This window comes from Chelon labrosus (assembly GCF_963514085.1).
Source record: "Chelon labrosus genome assembly, chromosome: 20".
Taxonomy (NCBI): Eukaryota; Metazoa; Chordata; class Actinopteri; order Mugiliformes; family Mugilidae; genus Chelon; species Chelon labrosus.
The window spans coordinates 6684550-6705338 of record NC_140353.1 but is presented as its reverse complement, the minus strand read 5'-3'; the positions used below and the strand labels follow the sequence as shown (position 1 = coordinate 6705338).

At 44.5% G+C, this 20789-nt stretch overlaps 1 protein-coding gene across 2 annotated transcripts in view; it reads left to right on the top strand.

The window, feature by feature from the left end:
* efna2a (ephrin-A2a) overlaps positions 1 to 16517 on the top strand; it is a 77182-nt gene extending 60665 nt beyond the window's left edge. Inside the window, exons 2-4 of one of the 2 annotated variants that reach the window (XM_084569560.1) lie at positions 9883 to 10175; positions 14331 to 14396; positions 15860 to 16517. In XM_084569560.1, the coding sequence (XP_084425686.1) occupies positions 9883 to 10175; positions 14331 to 14396; positions 15860 to 15984 (484 nt within the window). In that variant the 3' untranslated portion in view covers positions 15985 to 16517. Of the gene's footprint in view, positions 1 to 9882; positions 10661 to 14330; positions 14397 to 15859 lie in introns of those variants that run through there. The other variant, XM_084569559.1, reaches the window with a different exon arrangement.
* The last annotated feature ends 4272 nt before the right edge of the window (positions 16518 to 20789 follow it).

Below are 20789 nucleotides of genomic sequence, written 5' to 3'. Positions count from 1 at the left end.
GTATCGAGCTGCAAAACCAGAGGAGTCTTGGTGCAGAATGTGGACTTAAATGATCATAAATGTGTAAACTCATGAAAGATTTGGTTTTGCAGCTCCGCTCTCTTAACTCGGACGCCGGAAGGAAATTTTGTGGAAATGAAAGTTTCCTTTAGTCAGTCTTCACAACATAGTGGCGATCCTGTTGATTGACAACCCCCCGTACAAAAAAAGAAAAAAAGAAACTCATTAAAACTGCATCATGAAATCTGAAGAATGCATGAGCGTCGAAGGGATGAAAAATAGATCAGGCCGTTCTTGTCTCTTCTTTAAACATTGACTTTGTGGGTACGTGACATTTCTCCAAGTGCTTGGACGCCGGCCATCGTCTCCGTCGTTGGCCCGTCTCTTCTGAGCCAACCTTGTCGATACCAATACGCAGTCGCCGGTGCCAAAGCCGGTGCTGCATCACGGTGGATGCCCCTCAGAAAACAGGGAGATTGATACAGGCATATCATTCACTCGGCCTGTCAGCTTGTCAGATGCGCCGCATGTGCCTGTGTGCCTGACTAACTTGTCCTGCTTGTCCATCCATCACTGGCTTTGTCACTCTACCTGTCTGGGTATATTCTGTCTCTTCTTCGTGTGTGTGTGTGTGTGTGTGTGTGTGTGTGTATTTTTACTACCACATCACCAATATGACAATTATCCTTCCAGGGGGCCTAGAGCGTTTTTTTTCTTTCCCCATAAAAGTTTGTTATGTTAATTCACTCTGTGGGCGTCAGGTTGTATGTGTCTGTGTGTATAATGGGGAGGCGTATTTGCGTCTGACGCTGTGTGTGTGTGTGAATTTGCCAGAGATTGGCACAGACTGCGGTTAATCTGTAGGGGGCCCCGCGATGCCCGTCTTGAAGACATACATAATAACCTTTCAGATGTGCTGAATGTCACCACGGTGATCTATGGGTGACACTATTCAGAGCGACAGATATGGAACTTGTCAAAACATCACGACTCGAGCCCTGGAGTGTGTGTGTGTGTGTGTGTGTGTGTGTGCTGGGTTTCTTTTTCCACGCTCTGTCTGCGCGGTGCACGTGCGGTATGTGTGTTTCTCTTCCTCGCTCGCAGAAGTGAGCGTCAAGCTCTAATTTGCATAATTAAACATGTGCGTCTGCGATTATGAATCCCAATATTTCCCTCCGCGTTAATTTGGCTCTACGTTGCACCCCGTGTGTTTACTGTATCCTCGCAGAATGTGATGGCACGCCTCAAAGTGCTTGTACGTATATGTGTGCATATGCATGTCTGACTGTGTTTGTGTAGAGGGAGGTAACTTTTGAAATTTTGCACACGTTAGCATCGGCAGCAATGCGGTGGGAGACAGGCAGAGGCGACAGCATGAGAAAGGAACACCTCATGCTGAGAGAAAAGAAACGAAAGAATCTTAGTGAGAGGTGCGCGTCTGTGTGAGTCATTTTAAACATTCATTCAAACCGAACGAGCAGGAAGCAGAAGGAGGGATGATTGGGAGAAAAAACACTAATGGGGTGAAGAAAGTCAAGACAGAGGAGAAGGCAGGAGGAGAAAACAGAGTGGAGAATGAGTGTCGGGAAGTCTGGAAAAGTTGGGGAGGATGTCAAAAGATGCTGCTGCACTCCTGAAGTGAAGGCGATGGAAGGAGAAAAGAGGCCGCGGAGAGAGAAAATTAAGCCGAAGAGAGTGGGGATGAAGATTGAGGGAGGGAAAGCAAAGGAAAGAAGGAGCAAATGACAGGCGCAGATGAAGATGGAGAGATAGAAACGGAGTGTAATGTGGAGTTAATTGGAGAGGCATTGAGAGTGACTGAAGCTGTGGAGGAGCCGGAGACTGAGACAGTGACGAAACGGAGGCTACTTGAACACTCGCCTGATGAAACAGCCTTCCCGGGCAAAAATGAGGTGAAAGTGTGCACTTTTCATGTGTCGGAAATGAAATTCTACATTTAGAAGAACTCCACACTCTCATTTCAGCCAACAGTGCCTAGAAAATGTCACGGTTAGGCAGCAGTGCTGGTGCAATCTCATTGTGTTGGTGTGTGGTGTCGGCAGCGAACCGGATCTTCATCGCTGTCAATGGTAGGATGATGATAAACTCAGCGCTGGCTGAAAAGCATCCCCCACCGAGTCGCCAGATAGACGCTGGCAACGAAAGTTGAATTTTCACAACGTTCGCCCTCAACTGGTGAAGATGAACGGCCTGTTAAAAAATTGAAAATCGATCCATGTCTGATTCGTCCGCCTCTGCTTCTTGACTCCTCTTCCAAAAAACATGGAGTGATGTAATGAATAAGCAACGGATTTTTTTTTTTCTTTATTGGCTGTCCAATAGTAGAAAAACTTTGATTTCAGTGAGCAATTTAAATGTTTTACTTACATTCGATGTTTCGTTGCTTTCGATGCTGACAAAGTCGGCACTCACTCATAAAAACACTGCTCTACAGCACTCCTAGTGGCCAAAAAGTCCACAGCACTCCTTTAATAATTCATGTAAACAATGACCTCAATGGTAAAATTATCTTCCATTAACTGAACACATGAGTTGTAAGTGGAATTTTAAGAGCTGGTTGTGTGAATGGTTTTCAAAAAGAACTTAAATTACAATAAAACAAGTAACTGGAAGTTTGTTTGGCCTCAATTTGGTACAGAAAAAATGCACATAGAGGAAAAGTGGAGGTTGGTTTCCTGCAGTCTTTTCATTGTAATCATGATTCGTAATTACGACTCGTCCATCAGGAAGTCATCTGGAGCTATTAGCATGGCTGTGATTTGTAACTACCCTGTCACGTTTGTTTAATTTTTATATTTAAGTGCTTTTTTTAACGTGTCCTTTTTGTGTAGAGGAATGCTTGCCTCATGGAAACCTTGTACTTTGAAATGTTGCATCAGTTTTTTGTGCAGGCAACCTCTACATCTGCTTTGAAACCCTCGTTTTAACCAAAATCTCAGTGTTGTGTGTTGTGTGACTGTGTGAATGCTGCATCGGTTGGAGAGGCCGATGGAGATCAGGCGAACCTGGGGAAAGGGGAAAGTTATGGATTGAGATAGAGGAAAAGAAGAGAATGGGGGAGAGAGCTTAAGCGCCCTTTGATGTTCGCCGGTTGATCCGTCCTGCTGTTTAGGACGCAGGCAGGTATGGTAAACATCCAAGGCTTCTTCAACCCGAGGCTTTGATCACAGCCGTGCCGCGGGATGATGATGACGATGACTCAGTGATACCTGAATACTAAAGAGTGACCACTACACAATATTAGTGTACGCGGAGATGCTTGGATTTACAATGCACGGACGTACAAACGCATTTCTTCCTTTTCTCTCCTCGGTTTCTATTTTCTTTTCACCCTGACGTGCAGATAAAACCATAAAACAATTTTACGCAGACTATGAATAAGCTTTGAGAGAGCCGGTAGGCAAAAGCCAAGTCCTTCAGCTGCATCTGGTTAACCTCTCCAGGCAATTCAGTCGCGCCGAGAGAGTGAGGAGAATCTGTGAGACATCAGGGAATTAGGAACGACGCAAATCCTCACATCACACTGCACTGGTTTACACACAGATATTATTAAAAAAAGAAACGGCTCCGGGCGGCGGAACAAAGATCTGAAAACACCATGTACGACATGCACCTCAACGGCAATCTGTTTTACGAGCACGATTTAAGATTTGCAGCAGTGTGTTTTTCTCTTACACTACTGATATTTGAAAGCAGGGGACATGGTAAAGTTTTCCCTTCCTATTCTATCTGAACTTCATTATCAAGTTTTCAAAATTATGTTGACTGTCACCATGCAAGGAGTACAAACAGATATCATTCTCTGGAAATGAAAGACAATCAAGTTTTATCACCCGTAAAATAAGATGTATGCAGCATCCCTTGTCCCGGTGATAAGAGTTTACACAGAAAGAGGGAAAAGGATTAGAGGAACTCTATAATTTTGCGCTGTAGTTTATTGTAAGCTACCTTAAAGCCCCTTCTGTGTAGAATTTCATATCACTGTATTATAGCGTCTGTCCAATTATTGTGATGGAATAGATTTGGGGGATGTTATAGTTTGTCAAAAAAACGAGAGAAAATTGGCGCAGGCCACTTTACGTGTGCCCATATATCTTCATTGTCGGGTAAAAGACTCACTGAGAGGGGAATGTGTTTTGTTGTATGCGAGCTCATTACACTGTCTTTTTGGAACCGCAGCTTTATGCCAATGCAATCAAAAAAACTACAAAATTGTACGCATAGGGGCTTTAAATGAATACACATGAGCAGACACTTATTTTATGAAAATTTAAGTTAAACTCACACAGCAGACCGTGTACTGCAGCTCTTAAGACTTTTGTCTACACTGTATGTATGCTGCAGTGCATGTAGAGCTGCATCCACACTTAGTCATTCATTCATTATACATGCCTTAAAGCTTTGAATATGCCACACAGCATCTTAAAGGGGAACTACTGTTTTTTGCAACCTGGACTTTATTTCTGGCATAAAATACGGTCGTTTACTCACCCATATAACTTTTGTGTGATTCGTATTCCTTCAGGAGATGATTAGATCAGCGTATATTCATGTAGTGGGAGTGACTGGGGCACCGAAACACAGCCTCTAAATAACGCATTATCTGCCGCGAAACTCGTTTATTTCACCAGTATTTTGTTATCGTACGCTAGTGCAATTCCCCGTTGAGTCCGGAGTTACCTGTTATCATCATCCGGGGTCTGTAGATTGACCTACAGACCCCGAATGATGTCTCCTGACCTGGCTTGTTTACCTGTAATTTGCTACTGCTATGGTTCGTCCACAACCTCAGAACTGTAGTTCCCCTTTAAGGCCATCTAAAAGGCTTTCGGGAAACTCCAGGGTTGCATTTTCATCTAGACGGACAGAAACACAGATTATTAAAAATCATGACACACAGAGAGAATATAATATTATAGCTAGATACCTGTGATTTAATTCCTTTTGTGGGCCTCTCTCTGCTCCAGGTAACCACTCAGATACGAACCCGTATTCCCTTTGAGACAACTCTGAATCAGTGTCACTGGTCAACTGTCACGCGAAGCCACATTATCGATGATACTGGCAGTTGCCATTATGTCACATCCTGTTTGTATAGCGTCAAATAATAATAACTAAAACAAAATGTATCCAAAAAAATGACACTTGAACATGCATCATAATTATATTAACTGCCTAAAATGACCATCAAACCATCCTTGAAAAAAAATTATTTGATGTGTCCCATCCACTAACATGGAGGAGGTGGCGCTTCTGACCTATACTGCAGCAAGCCACCAGGGGGTGCTCTACTTGTTTTTGCTTCACTTTTAAAGAGTTGTTCCGCCGCCCATCTTTATACAGTCTATGCTCCCAAACCACACTGCCAGCAGACACATGCCTATGAACATTTATTTCAAATACTATGTTAGAGCTATCAGTGTGAATGTAGCCTAAAGCCTGACATCCACCTGACCAGAAATATAGCTACACGTTGTGACGTTACACTGTAATGCACAAGGCTGCACAAGCACAGGAAATTAACTCTCCTTCTACCTTCTACCCACCACTTAACTGAGACGCCTCGTCTCTTTTCTGCTTTGCAGTGATTTCAGGGAAAGTAACTCTTGTTCTGCGCTTATTAACACAACATGAGCCGCTCACTTCCAAACACCACTGTTTTTAAGTACAGTGAGAAACTCAACGCAGCTGACTGGCCATTGTTCAGTGTTTTAGACATACCAGTGCACAAGTACAAATGCATACAACAGCGTAGGATCTGCATAGCAAGTGTGAGTCTGATCACGCCCTGCACAAAGTGTGATCAGTGCAGCAAAGTGAGATATCACATAGCAGCACTGTGACTCCTTCAAATGCCACAGTGTCTGCAACAAGTTTGTTCGCTTTAAAATAAACACATATGCACATTAAAAGAAAAAGAAAAACACACTATCTGCACCAACAACACACACACGGACACACCACACACATAGATTCTTTGAGAAAGCGACAAGCTGCGAGTGTGAGTGCATTCCCATGTCTTTTTGGTCAGTGCAGTGTGTGTGTTTAATTCCAAATGACACATAGCCTGAGAGGAGAGGATGCGGGGACACAAACTCATCCACACGCCAGCACCACACTGTGGAGTGCAGTGGCGCAAACACACACACACCTGCACAGACAGTTTCCTCCCGCTTTGGCGTATTAGGAATGCAGACAGTGTCACAGGAGCAGGGCAGGGTGCTGAGTAGCTTAATACAACCTAATGTATCCTGGCACATTAGCCCTTCCTTGGATTGAGCATCCCCACTCATGGAGACCCACTTTACCAAGAGGCCATTTGACCAACCACACACGCAAACACTTCATTATACATCTAAAGCAGTAATGCTGAAATTGTGCTCATCCATAAATGTATCAGTGCTCAGTCAATGGGCAAAGCGCATTTGTCTCAGATGGCAAAAAAAACAGTCGTATAAATTGAAATGAAAGAGAGAAAAACTCCTCCTCCATCTGCTCTTCCTCCAGCTGGCCTCCACCTCCTCTTCTACTCTTTCTTTCTGACTTTTTCTCCTCTCATTTTATCTCATTATCCCTATGCGTATCCCCCTCCTCTTGCCTTTTCCTCTCTATTGTCCTTATTCCGCACATATCTCCACTCTTCCTCCTCCTCCTCTACCTTTTTCTCTTTGTCTCACTCCCTCCATTCTCTCCTCTCAGACCTTTTATTCTCATTCTGTGCATCTCTCCCTCTGTTTCTCTCTCTGCCTTTCCCCTTTAGTTGTTAATCAGAGTTGATTGGGAGCAGAGAGAGCCGAGAGAAGCTCCCCAGTGGATCAATGCCTCTAAATGATCTGTTCGAGGATCCCTTTAGAAGCTGCAAAACGCACTCTGATAGGTCACCGAAGCATGAAGACGCTCATTTCACATCTAACTCACTTCCTGATTTGCCCTCTGGGGGAGAGATAGGACTGCAGTTATAGGGATAATTTGTCCCAAAGCTAAATATCCCACTAACCAAAAGTGCTTAGACCAAAATGTCTTCATTCCAGGCAATCAATTACTGCCAAGGTGAGGGGGGAAAATGATGAATTTGTTTAAAAAGCTCAATCTGCGCGCGGGTGTGTGTAGGCACCATCTGAGGAGGCGAGCTTGCCCGACAACCGGGCTTTGTTGATGCTCATTTGATTGAAGACGTTTTTCCCGCTTCTCAAATTTACCGAGCTCCCGCGAAACAAGATTTGATGACACGCGACAGCTGAATTTTAAATATGTTTTATGTGGCACATTTGAAGCTAAATTGATCGGAGCCAAAGACGAACGCCAGGAGAAGCGGCCCCGCCGCAGACGCAGACAAGTCCACGGAGAGATTTCACACGCTATTACACTAATTCGTTTAAACACACTTTGAAATGTTAGATGGTTTACTGACGGGCGTCTCAAAGTGATAGTTGGATTTTGAATCTCTGTGGGTTGTTAAAGATGCAAAAACAAAAAGATTATCAAGCTGGTACATATTATTTATGGACTGAAATGAATAAAACATCTGAAATGACACATATTTTGAAATGGTCTTGATGTTATAGGAAAGTATACATTAAATAAAGTTGTTATCTACACTGACCAGGCATAACATTATGACCACCTTCCTAATATTGTGTAGGTCTCCCTTGTGCCTCCAAATCAGTTGTGACTCATCAGAGAATGGACATGGGCCTTCTGAAGGTGTCCTGTGGTGTCTGGCAACAGGATGTTGTTAGTGGGGGGCTTTGAGGGGAGGGGCCTCGGTGGATCATCCCACAGATACTTGATCAGTTTGGGATCTAGTGAATTTGGAGGCCAGGTCAACACCTTGTGCTGTTTTTTATGTTCTTTTTTGAGTTGTTCCTAAAGCGTTTTTGTGTGTGTGTACCTGTGTCAGGCTGCATCCTGCTGGGGATGGTTGCTGCCATCAAGGGGTGTCATTGCTATGGGGTGGGGGTGCCTGGTCTGGTCTAGGTGGGTGCTACATGTCTAAGTAACATCCACACCAATGAATGCCAGGTCCAAAAGTTTCCCAGCAGAACACTAAATCATCACAAGATGGCAAATGTTATTCACTTCTCCTGTCTGTGGTTTTAATGTTGTGGCTGATCGGTGTACATTAAAACTGGTGGTTAAACAAGTCTACAGTTTTGAAATATTGATAAAAACATTTGCTAATGGATAGCATTCATTCAGTTTGGCTGATCTGTCCAGGGTGTACCCCGCCTCTCAATCAATGACAGCTGGGATAAGCTCCAGCCTTGCAACCTTATACAGGACAACCAGTTATAATAGATAATGGATGGATGGATGGATGGATGGATAGCATTCATTTAATATGTCCTGTGTTTGGAAGGTCAACATGACATTATAGCATACTGGTGATATTCTATATTTTCAAAAAAGTGTGTCCAAAGCCTGATGGGGCTCATTCCACTGTGCCAACTTAACTGTTATCCAGCTACTAAGAACACACACACATGTGCAGCACAGTTGTACTGAAATATATTAATCTGCAGCTGAATTTAAACCCTCAACAAACCCAGAAAGAAAAGCTTTGCAAACTGATTTTTTAATGTTTTATGTCTGTAGAATAATCAGAAAGTTCAAATAATCAAAAGTTTAAATAGACATAAATCACATTATTGGGCTTTTAAAGGCATTTGTTGACAATAACAAAAATATAGAATATCGCCGGCCTCGTCCTTTAAGAGCGACCGTTTCGCTCCACTGACTTCAAGATTGTAAACAGAAGTGCCGTTTCCGTATGTAAGCAACACCGGCTCCAAAACACAAACAGAAATACTCTGTATTATATAGATTTAAAATGCAACCATATGTTTTGACTGTATTACGACCGAGCAGCGGAGGCTGTTGGAACGGGATGAGGAGAGATGCCACCGGGTTCAAGCACCATCTCATGCATTTCCATATGTTGCCTGCGTTTTATTTCCCAGGCCCTTTTAATGTGTGCCAGAAGGAGGAGGAGGAGGAGGGGAATTGCCACATTGTCAGAGATGCTCCTCCACAATGTGTGGATAGAATAATATTTCTTCTTCTTCACTAACCTATGACCCAGTTCTATTCATCATGTCAACCCCGGTGATCCGAATGTGTACTGAACTAAGTGGACGTTCACCACATCCACCTCAGTACACTGCTTTAGGGGGTTGGGATAATAATGTGTGCTGTCTACCATCACATGACCCACTTCCTTTAGAGTATCATGGCAGTCGGCTCATTCGGGCGCTGACTCGGACGAATAAAAATCAAACGTGCTGCTAATTCCTGCGAAGATTAGCTCGCAAAGCTTTATTAAAATAAAAATAAAATGACATGTAAACAGTTTTCTGTAACCGGAGGGATTATCATTGATTTTTCTGACCTTCACTTTTATTTATAAAATAAGTAAAAACTACCCTCTCGGATATATATATATATATTTTCTTCTGTGTGCTACGGTGACTCAGGTGGTTTACAAATCATCTATCAGAAAGTCCTTGAGCAAAACACTGAAGCTCTAAGGGGTTGCTGTTCCTCTGCTGGCCTCTGATCTTCCTCTGTGTTATGCGCAAAACACAAAAATGTTCTTTCAAACACTCACGTTACGCGTCAGGGCCGCGCTAAGTGGACACACGCTACCATGCAATCAGACAGAAATTCAATATATGTTGTAAATATTCATAGTTTTTCAGGAACGTATAGATTTTTCTTAAAGTATATGTCTCCTACAATCTCTTTTTACTCACTGCAAACCACGGACCTCTGCCCGCTGATTGTGTGCGTGTCCCCGAGCCTGTTTGTGATTTATTCATGGAAAAAAATAAAAAAATTCAACTTGTTTTCTCCGTCTTGCAGGTTCTGGCATGGAGAGTACAGGGTGGCAGTGAACATCAACGACTATCTGGACATCTACTGTCCTTACTACGAGGGTCCTCCATCCCACGGGCGCATGGAGCGCTACATCCTGTTCATGGTCAACCACGAGGGCTACACTTCCTGCCAGCACAGGATGCGTGGCTTCAAGCGCTGGGAGTGCAACCGCCCCAGCGGTCCAGACGGACCCCTGCGCTTCTCAGAGAAGTTCCAGCTCTTCACTCCCTTCTCCCTGGGCTTCGAGTTCAGGCCTGGACACGAGTACTACTACATCTGTAGGTTATCTTTCTCTGCACGAGGGTGGGATTCTTTGCACGGGCCTGTTTGTTGTGCACACGCGAGCGTATTATCCGCGGCTCCTGCTCCTGTATGCATTTGTAAACAATATGTAAATATGCAATCAGCAGAAGTTGATGGAGAGAGTTCTCAAACACAGCCCACGATTGTCGCTCGCGCACCCACAGGCGTTCATAAATGCACCTTCCATCGCCCACCTCGCTCTCTCGCTGTCTTCATTTCTCGACGCATCGCCCTGCTCCTGTTCAGATCTTAAGTGGCGTGCTCAGCAAAGTGGCAAAAATGTCACCAGGCATAGTTTGTAATCATTTTTATATTAGCTTGTATTGATGTTTCTCCTCACTTGTTGAAAGTGATGTATTAGTATCACAGATAGGCCACGTCCCCCCTGAGACTGTTTTTCTGAATAGACTTAAAAAGCTATCATTCCCCCAACAGGCATGGGACAGATAGTAGCTTCAAATTACTCTTAAGCATTGTTTTCAGCCGCTCGGCGCGCCAGACGGCTGGGATGGATTTACCGCATCCCGACAGTTTAGTCCGAGATCAGTCGGTAATCACAGAAAAGCAGGTGAAATTGACTTTCAAAGGCCGCCGATGTCCAAACTTTTTTAGCACCTCACAGAGAGAAAAGTGACACTTTATCTTCGGTTGCGAGCGGGGGAGCTGCCCGGGGCTTCTGACAAAACATTTGTCCGTTTGAATCCACACGCCACAAGGGAAAACGCGCAGAAAGAAAGCGATTCTTCAAAGAGGGGGCCTGTTAATATTCACACAATCACAAGAGGTTTCGTGTCAGCAAAATGTTCGTGTACAGATCGCTTGAAGCATTTGAACGGAGGATTTACGCTGTTGATTTTCCGGCCAGGACAGTTGAGGTGTGCAAACTGAGAAACAGATTCATAGGTGCATGCAAACGTTGAAAAGGTGGGAAACTGTTACTACACATGAAAATAAAAAAATTGATTTCCAAACATATGACTTGATAACAATTAGGAATGTTGTCCTGTCGTGTCGCTGTAGTTACTGACCAACTTTACATCTGTGCTGCTCTATAAAAGCAATTCCCAGAGGTATCTTGTCCGAAAAAGAAAGGTTTCTTGAGTGGCATTTGTGCCAGTTTGCAGCCTGACACGGGTCGCTCATTTCTTTGTGCGCCACTGCTGCACAGTTGTCTGAAAACTGACCTTAGCCTTTTTTTTTTTGGGAGAAGATTGGAGCGCTCCTGCCACGACTCATGAAAGAATAAAGGTCCTGCGGCACCGGTCTCAGGTTGACGTGTTGATGCGAAAGACTTTCCTTGAACAGTGACTTTCTTTTTAAAGTGATATCTCAATGTTCAGATTGCAAGCGCTGCCAGAACTAAAGTAATATTGACAGATAATGACACAGGTTTTAATTCACATTTGTCCCAGGAGTCCTGCTTTAATACCTTCAGCTGTGTTTGTCGGTAAAATAACTTCAAGTGTGTGGAAGTATTCACCCAGTTCTGTTGTCTACACTTCCCACAAAGACACAGCAGGCGAGAGTCAGAGAGCTAAAGAGGCGACGATAACAGCCACCCATGTCCTACTGCACTTTTCCCAGTCGGCACACACACACACACACACACACACACACACACACACACACACACACGTACTCTGGCTTTTGTTTCAGCCTCATGTAAGGATGCTTCGGGCCCCTCCAGAGTTGTATAGTTGCTGACTATGGTATTGTGTTTCTGGGACCCCTGAGGGCAGCCTATACTCCACATGACTGGAGTGTTTGTGAGCGTGTTTGAATACATGTGTGTTCGGGTGGTGGAGGGGGGAGGCGAGGGGCTGGTCCTGGGGGTCAGTTGTCAAGCAATTGTGAATCCGTGAAAGGCCACGTCCATCATCTTGACTGACAAGCGCACACACACACATTTTTTTTGTCTCTACAGTCACACACGCACAGGTCAGTGCTGATGTGGAACGACGACGACGCGCTGGCATTTCTAACCACCGGGCTTTTCTAATCAGTTTGCGCTTCCTCGTGTTTGCGTCCCTCTCCTTTTGCGCAGAAGCTCGTGAAACGCACCTATCTTCGGTGGTGGACCTGTGCGAGCCTACGTGTGCACGTGCATCCGTCACACGGCTGACATGTTGACAGGTCCGCTCCGCCCCTTTACTTCTCGCAGCTGCCGCCTGATGAGGTTGAGTGATTTTCAATAGGTTTTCAGGAGACATTGCGTCGCTGATGTGCTGGGAAACAGAGGCGCCGGGAGAGCTGATGAGTCATTTTTTTTTTTAAATAAATGACAAAAGTGGAAATAGTTTGGAGGGCTCGCGCAGAGAAGGAAAGAAAAATCCTCTGCTTGCCTTTTCAGTGAAGCGGTGGAGAAGCCAAAACAAAGTCGCCGAACATGAGCGAAAGCAAAGCCAGAAGTTCTCCGCGGGGGACCGGGACACACTTTCCTTGCAGACTGTTAGGAGGAGGAGGAGGGTAGGCGCATGATTTGGAGACAACTGAGGGAAAGGAAGTGGGCTCTAGGTGAGGCGTTAAAAGGGCAAAGGAGGTGAAGGCCAGAGAGAAAGATGCAGGGAGGAGTTGTGGGCAGCAAGAGAGGGAGGAGAGGGCAGAGGAAGGGTCAGATTTATTTCCTGTGCGCTGTGGATCTTGATGATTGTCCTCTCTGGGGTCACTCTGGGCTCTGGCTATATGCAGACTTCCTCAAGGGAAGGCCAATAGGTCTCCACGCACTCTTCTGCAATCATCAGTGTGTGTGTGTGCATTCTTTAACACATCCGTGTGTGTGTGTGTGTGTGTGGACGGAGACCAGGGCCACCGTCTCCTATAAGGTCTCCAGCTCTATTTCACATCAGAGCGAGGTGGGACTAAAAACCCCCAGATTCAATTTCATTTACTCCACTTTGAAGTTTGAATCACAGTAACTTTTTAACATTTTTCCTCAGCCGTCGTCGGGCACAGTGGGCTCAGCGGTTAGCCCCGTCACCTCGCGGCGAGAGGGACCTGCGTCCGTCTGTGGGGAATTTGCATGGATTTTTTCCCAATTCCGAAACACATTCAAGTCGGCTCGATTTGAGAGCCGGTTATTTCCCTTAGGTGTGAATGTGAGTGTGACCGAAATCCCAGTGTGCTACAAGTCTGGCTGATCCCTCGCAGACTTGTTTACACTGCCTCAAGCGTCTGGTGCGTTTATTGGAGTTCACAAGCACAGGTTTACTTAAAAACACTTAATATCAAAATTCTCGCAACTGCTCGAAGCACTAAATGCCGCAGAGAAAGCAATAAGCTGAATTAATGATTGCATTTATGCAAAATTACAACAAATGTTTGACACATTACCTTGCACCAGAAACTACATTTCTCCCTTTATAGTACCTGCTCTTCATTGAGACATGTTTATTCAACTTTATGGTGGTTGTATTTTGCTGTAGCCGCCCGCTGAGCAAAAAAGAAAAGTCTTTTATCACATATATTGTCAAATTTCCTTTCTCCCTGCCATCCCATAATGGGGTATTAGCGTGACTGGTGTGAGGTTTTGTGTCCGTCTGGTGTATACCGGCTGTTGTAGCCGTCCAATTAAAGACAAGCCTGGATTATTGACTGGGAAAAGGAGTCAATTTAAATAATTGTGAATCCGTTCGAGAAAAAGGCACGCTCAATGAGAATAACAGCTGAGAAGATAAGGGATGCTGGGTCCTGTGTCGTAGCTTAAAGGATAAAACTGGGTTTCTGCTTTTTTCCTCATCGTCAATAGCACCATTAATATCTGACCTGCCTGTCCTGGATGTACTACTCATTCAGCAGCACTTGAGCCAAAAACAAATCTGTGTTTATATGATGCACGTTACAAAATAGTAAATTAGTTTTTAACTTGTGTACTGGATAATGACAAGATAAACAGCGCTGAGAGAAACGGGATTGGAGTTAATAAAACCACAATTCACCATGTTTTTAGTCTCCGGGTCTTGGTTACACACCGTCTTTCCAACTCCCAGCTCAACCAATCACCCGATAGTAAACACTCGGATTAAAACGACTTTTATTAAATGTACTTCATGAGTGCAATCAGCGCCGCGAATCATTTTATCTCTGACTGAAAGCAATCTTTCAATCTCTCTCTCTGTTTTTTTTTCTTGCAGCGTCTCCTCATCCAAACCATGTGGGGCGGGCATGTCTAAAGCTGAAGGTGTATGTCAGACCTCCAGGTAAGTCACGCTCTAACTACACACACACACACACACACACACATTCGTGCACACACACAAAGGTCCAGATTGGCTATCAAACGAAAATTAAGGAGAATAAGAGTTCTGATAGAATGCCCCGACAACACTCTCTGCTCTGATTCACAGAGCAGCCAGGCAACACTTTAACACCTTTTCACACACACACACACACACACACAGGCGCGCTCACGCACAAAGTGGCATACGCACTTCACATCAAATCACATCACATCACACTGGGTGCGAGGGAGACCTTCTGTCCTTGTAAAAGGAGAACAGAGCAGGCTGAAAGTGCTCTCTAAAAATGTTTCCAAGCTTCAACGTCGCCCTACCGCCTGGATTTGCTCATGAGAAATACGAGACAGATCTAATGATAAAGCCACGCACTGCAAGTCCAATCCAATAACAGACATATATTTAACAGACATATTCTTAATAAACTTCTCCTGTCGTGTCAGCCGTGTTTTTAACAGGGCCTGCTTGCTTTCTGCACTTGCTTTCCAAACGTGGTGCAGCCTGGTGAGAAGAACCCCTCTCCAGATTCCCCCCTCATCAATTTGGCGTAGACACCGCTCACACAAGTGTGCCATGTTAGCCTGTGATCGCGCTGTTTAAAAATAACTCAGCCCTGGCGTACATGTGGATCAGATCGTGGCAGGCATTACACTACACTTGCGTTATATGTCTTGAAAATCTACCTGTGCGTCTTTTTTGCAGGATTCTACCTCGTGAGTTTTCAAACTAAGCCCGGCTAAAGAGTCGATCCCGGGTAGTAACGCATCTCCCGCGATAATGACGCGGCTTTGAAGATCTTGATAAAAGAGAGTCAGCTTGCGCAGCTTTCCAGGCTTTCAGATCGTTCCACATCTCGCTAAAGGAGGGGGAGGGGGGAAGGAACTTCTCTCCTCCTCCTCCATAATTACTGAAACAACATACATCCTTCTATTCTGTCACTGCTGCAGCTCCTCCATGAGTTGCTGTTAAAGTAATCTGTCTGACATTGCAACTCACATGTTTGTCTGTGAAATATTGTCACTGGAGTGAGCTGTGAGCAGTTGCACGTGTGCGCCAGTGTGTGTGTGTGTGTCTTTGTGCGTGTGCGTCAGCTGCTCCAGATTCTGAGTCTCTGTGATTAAACTGTAATTAGGTTGGTTAAACCCCCTGCAGAGCTCAGTTGCTGTCGTCGTCCTCTCCTCCTCCCTCTTTCCTCTCTTCATCCCTTTCTGCCATCCGCTCCTTTCCTTTCCTTTTTCCCTGACGGCTGAAGGGTGAGAGTTTTGTGGTTTGCCGCTCACTTCCCCCCAGCTTTAATAGCTCCACTTCCTCTAAATCCACTCACTTGTTCGTTCGCTTTGTTTCAGACCCGTCTCGTCTTCGTCTGTGTGTCCCCCTCTGTTCAGATGTTTTGTCGTTTCTTTTTCTTTTTCTCCTCTTCGTTCCAGATGGTTCGGGATACGATTCTCCAGAGCCCTTCCTGACTGATGGAGGTCCAAGCCGGAGGGTAGGGTCCGTGGCCCTGTTAGCTGCCCTGGCCTCACTGTCCCTGGGACTCTTCTACCGGCTGTGACCCCCTCCCCCCCATACCCTTCTGTCCTGGAGCTCCCATCCAGGGATATCGGGCTGGGCTGGCTGTCCCTCAAAATCCACCACCCCTCAGGGAAGCTCTCTGTCTACGCCCCCGCCCCCCTCTCCTTCCCTTTCCACCTCCACCTCAATACGACCACCAACCACCCCCACTGCCAGCCCCCTTCATGGCCCGGCCACGGACACCTTTCCCAAGCCTGGCTGAGAGGGTCTTGAGCTGTCTGGGAAGCCGCCCTTCATCTCTGATCCCTGAATTCTGGGTGGAACGGCACCTCTCAGCTGAAAAACACAAGAGAATTGTCTCTGCACTCATATCAGGGGGTCCTTTTTGATTTGACTATTGACTCTTGGCCACTGATGGGGTAGATGTAGCCACGGCTATGATTAAACTTGTCGTTCCAGTGCAGTTCCTATCATCCAATCGCGGCAGGATGCATTAAGCGATAGGCCTGGATGCACAAAAATTGGATTTTGCTCACATTGCTATCCCATCCTCAAACCAAGAATTGGAAGTGGCCAACCTTGCATTGTAATTGGAATACTATACTATCTGGACCAGTTCCAGCTGCAGCGAGAATAAGAGCGAATGCACGGAGGAGGGGAGGAAAGTGTGCAGAAAAGAGAGAAAGGGGGGTGGGGGAAGCAATGCGGGGGCAGATTTAAATAAATACGGCCATTTGGGATGAGTAACATTATACGTGTTGATATTTTCAGACCCAGTGTAGATTCGCCGCAATGTGATCTAAAAAATCTTGTAGTTTGATTTTTTTTTTTTTTTATGAGAAGCTCAGATGTCACGTTACGATGACAAGTATAACCATAGCCTGTTTCCGTTGGGGGGGTAAGGGGAGGGGGGGTATAGGAGGGTGGGGGGTATTCTGGGTGGGTTTGATGAGATGTAGATTTTCAGGTGGGATGTGTTTTGTCTTATTCATGTTTCTAAACAAAGCATTTATCACGGCCTGGTCAGCACAGGCATCTCCAGCACTGTCTAATGTCGACTGGGTCGGGTGACTTCTGGAACCGTGACTTTCTCATGTATGAATGTACCACTGGTCACCCACCTCTTTGTCTTTCTGTATTACTATGACTGTGGTCACTTACAGTACCTTCTCTCGGACTGGCAGGATGAATGGTTTTGGGGAGGGGTTTGGCGGGAGGCGGGAGGAAGGGGGGGGTACGGTGAAGTAAGGATGAAAAGAGGACAGGTGAGAAAAGGAGGCGACACTCAAGTTGCATGACCACTGTGAAACCTTCAGATCAATCTTGTTTCTAATGATGATATATTTTTTCATGGGGGATAAATCAGAAACACCCCGCTACCGCTCTCTTGCTCTCCCCGAGACTTTTTTTTTTTTTTTTTTTCTCCAGACATCAAAAGGAAAATTCAACCTCTCTCCTCACACGGCTTCTCCTGTCTGGCTTTCAGTCGTTGATGGATTAGCTTGGGCCGGGAGATAAATGGACCCACAGGGTGAAACTGACTGGAAATCAGCCCTCGGAGCCCAAGCCAGATCACAATGGACGTAAACACTGACTGAAGCTGGTCCCGGGTCTGAGGGTTAAACCAATAAGGGAAGCGCATAGACTGTGGTAAATGAGGCGAGGTGTGCGGGCGGGCATGTGTGTGTGTGTGTGTGTGGTAGCATCACAAACGCACACACATAAACACATACACACACTTGTGGTAACTAGACTGCTCCTCGGAGGTGGTGGGAGCACTCGTGGACATGACTATATAGGGAAGAGGAGGGAGGGAGGGGGAGGGAGGGAGAAAGCGTGCGTGCATCATGGGACTGAGACTTCTTAAACGTCGGGAAGTATCGAGTAAGCACTGTGAACACACACATGCATTACAACACATGACGACCCATGTACAGACGAACAGGTACCGACACACGTAGAGAAGCAAATGCAGATGTAGACATTTCCAGAGACATGGCATGGACATATACACATGTACAAAGACAAACGCACACGAGAAAACACAAACAAAAAAGGGGGGAAGCACTTCTTTTCCCTGTTTCATCTTATTTTTGTAGCATTTAAAATCACTGTTATTTACTCCTGTGTGGGATGCAGTGATGGGGGTATAGCCTGTGGACGATTAAAAAAAAAAAATGTGTCTTCTCTTCTTCTGTTCCACTGATGCTATTGTTCTTCTTCTTCTTCTTCTTCTCTGGTTTGTGATCCATGGTTGGTAGCGGTAGGAGGCCTCCAGGTCTGAGCGTCATGTATGAGTTTGTCTCCTTTTCTGTTCGTGGTGTTTTTATTTTATTTTGATTTTTTTTGTTTTTGTGGAAGCTGACCTCAGTCATTAAAGTCAGTCGGTCAAAAGTAAACACAGAAGTCAGAGCAAGGAGAGAAACACACAAATAAAGATTGTCTTTTTGTCTACTGGAAAAAAAACAAACCAAGTGAGTCAAATTTCTTCAGTGGAAATGTGAATTAATTTTCATCTTCTCTTTTATTTTCTTCATCTTCTCTCCCCCCAAAGGGCAGATGATTGTATTTATGCATTAGACTGCACCTGCGTCTTCATTTTTTATTTTTTTTTGTCTTTCCCCCAGTCTATCTTCCTCTGACGTCAAAAGTCTTGGGACGGAGAGCGTTGAGCTCTGCCAGTCAAAGCATGAAATTATTCAGATGAAATCACCCTCTCCAATCTTCAGCTGTTTCTCCCTCAGCGATGTGACAGCTAATCTGAACTGCCGACAACATGGAGACCGAATAGCTTGATAGCCTTTCCCCTCTTGTTTCCATCAGATTGCCAGCAGGGTGGCCTACCAATGATGGGAACCAACCAAGTTTATTTCCTAAAATAATGTACTTAAAGTGGCAATCTACAAGATTTCTATTTAAATGAATGTACGTTATGTCATGGTGGAATGAGTTGGCACGATGGCGATGAAAGTATTATTACAAACTGTGCGTCTTTGGCGACATTCCCAGGGGAAAAAAAAGGTTTATTAAGTCACTGTTAATGTGATTTATAAATAGATATCTGGGTATGAGAGCGGCAAGCATCACGTTAAAGGCCTTTTACTGGCAAAACACACAGTGACTTTTATTGTGAATTAATCGCTTCAAATGCAATGCAGTGTTTTGTCGGCCAGCTTAGCTCTTAGAAGTTGTGGGGAATACAGCTACATAGCAAGAGAATACTAATGTGGGCATTGTTTCCCACTGCAGCCACAGTGATCTCTTAGATCATACGTGTCAAACATAGGGCCCGGGGGCCAAAACCGGCCCGCCAGAGGGTCTAATCTGGCCCGCAGGATAAATTTGCAAATTGCAAAAATGACATAGAAGACATTAACTGCAATTTTTCCAATAAAAGTAACTGCTATTCCTAGGGTTCACACAGATTTAGTAAGAGTTGTAGACGTAACACAACACTGAGACCTAGAACTAAACAGAAATTGCATTTCTTTTTTGTAAGAAACGTCCACTCATTAAATGTAAACATTTTCAAAATGTACTTCTTTGCACTAAAACAAGGAGTTTTCATTATTTATAAGTAAATATGCTATTGTGTTATTGGTCCGGCCCCCTTGACATCAAACTGGGCTGTTATGTGGCCCCTGAACTAAAATGAGTTTGACACCCCTGCCTTAGATGATTCGCTGCAGTGAAGGTGAACATCTACTTTCACTGTTAGACAGTAGGTCTGTGACCTGCAGTAATAAACTGCATTTGCCGTTACCACTGGTAAGGTTGGAAATGTTCAAGATTCAAGATTTCTGAGGTACTTGTAACTCTGAGTGTTTCCATTGTCTTTGTGTCTAGGTGTCATCGCATTTCCGGAGAATATATTCTACATTTTTACTCCACTAAACTAACTCAACTGTACCGAACTTTTAAGGTTGTGATCCTTTGCAAGAATCAGTGTCTAACTGGGCTCCCCTTTCACTGTTCAGGGGCCCACAAGTGCATTTCCATCCACGTTTATTTCAGTTCGAATTTCACGTAAATTAAAATGCTAAAATTTGGAAGAGAAAAAAAAGTTTAACTACCGTGATCGAGTTCTTACACTCGCCTTAAATGTCCTTTACAGCGACAATTGCAGCTATTCAATTTGTGGATAATATTAGTACAAAAAAAATAAAATAAAAAATGCCGCATTTATCTCAATAATTGTTCCATTTTTATTAAAAATCACTACTGCTTCTTCTTTTTTTTTTTCTTTTTACAGGTTCTCCAGAAATTATTTTTCAGTTTTGCTGCATTTCAATGCAAAGTTGTATGTACAGTACTACCACCTATACTGACAGTGTTTCCCCTCTAAATTTCACTCATAGTGCAATTTAAATAACTGTTAGAATGAACCATAATTTGACAAAAGTGCAAACACTTAACTCAAATATTGTCATGCAGAACAGATTAATTATCTCATAATCCCTTAAATTTATCTTGTGTTCTTTGAAACTGGACTACATCAACTACAATCTTGCCCAGCTATGATGATAAAATACTATTGATGGAATATATGTGTGGCCCAGTGGTAAGAGCAACTGTCCTGAACCTGCAAAGTCACAGGTTTGATCCCCATCACAGAAGATATGAGCATCAAATGTGTCCTTGAGGAAAGATGTGTAACAAATACAAGCTGGTTTAGCATTGCAGGCAGTCTAGAACGTGTATATGAAATGTTTCCTTCCCTCTTTAAGTTTCCTCCACATCCGGACATGAATAGACAGACAGACAATAGACTCTTTTCCCCTCTGGGGTTTGTAAGGGCTAGTGCTAGCCTGAAACATTTATCAGCTCTGTTTAAAAAGCGTTATT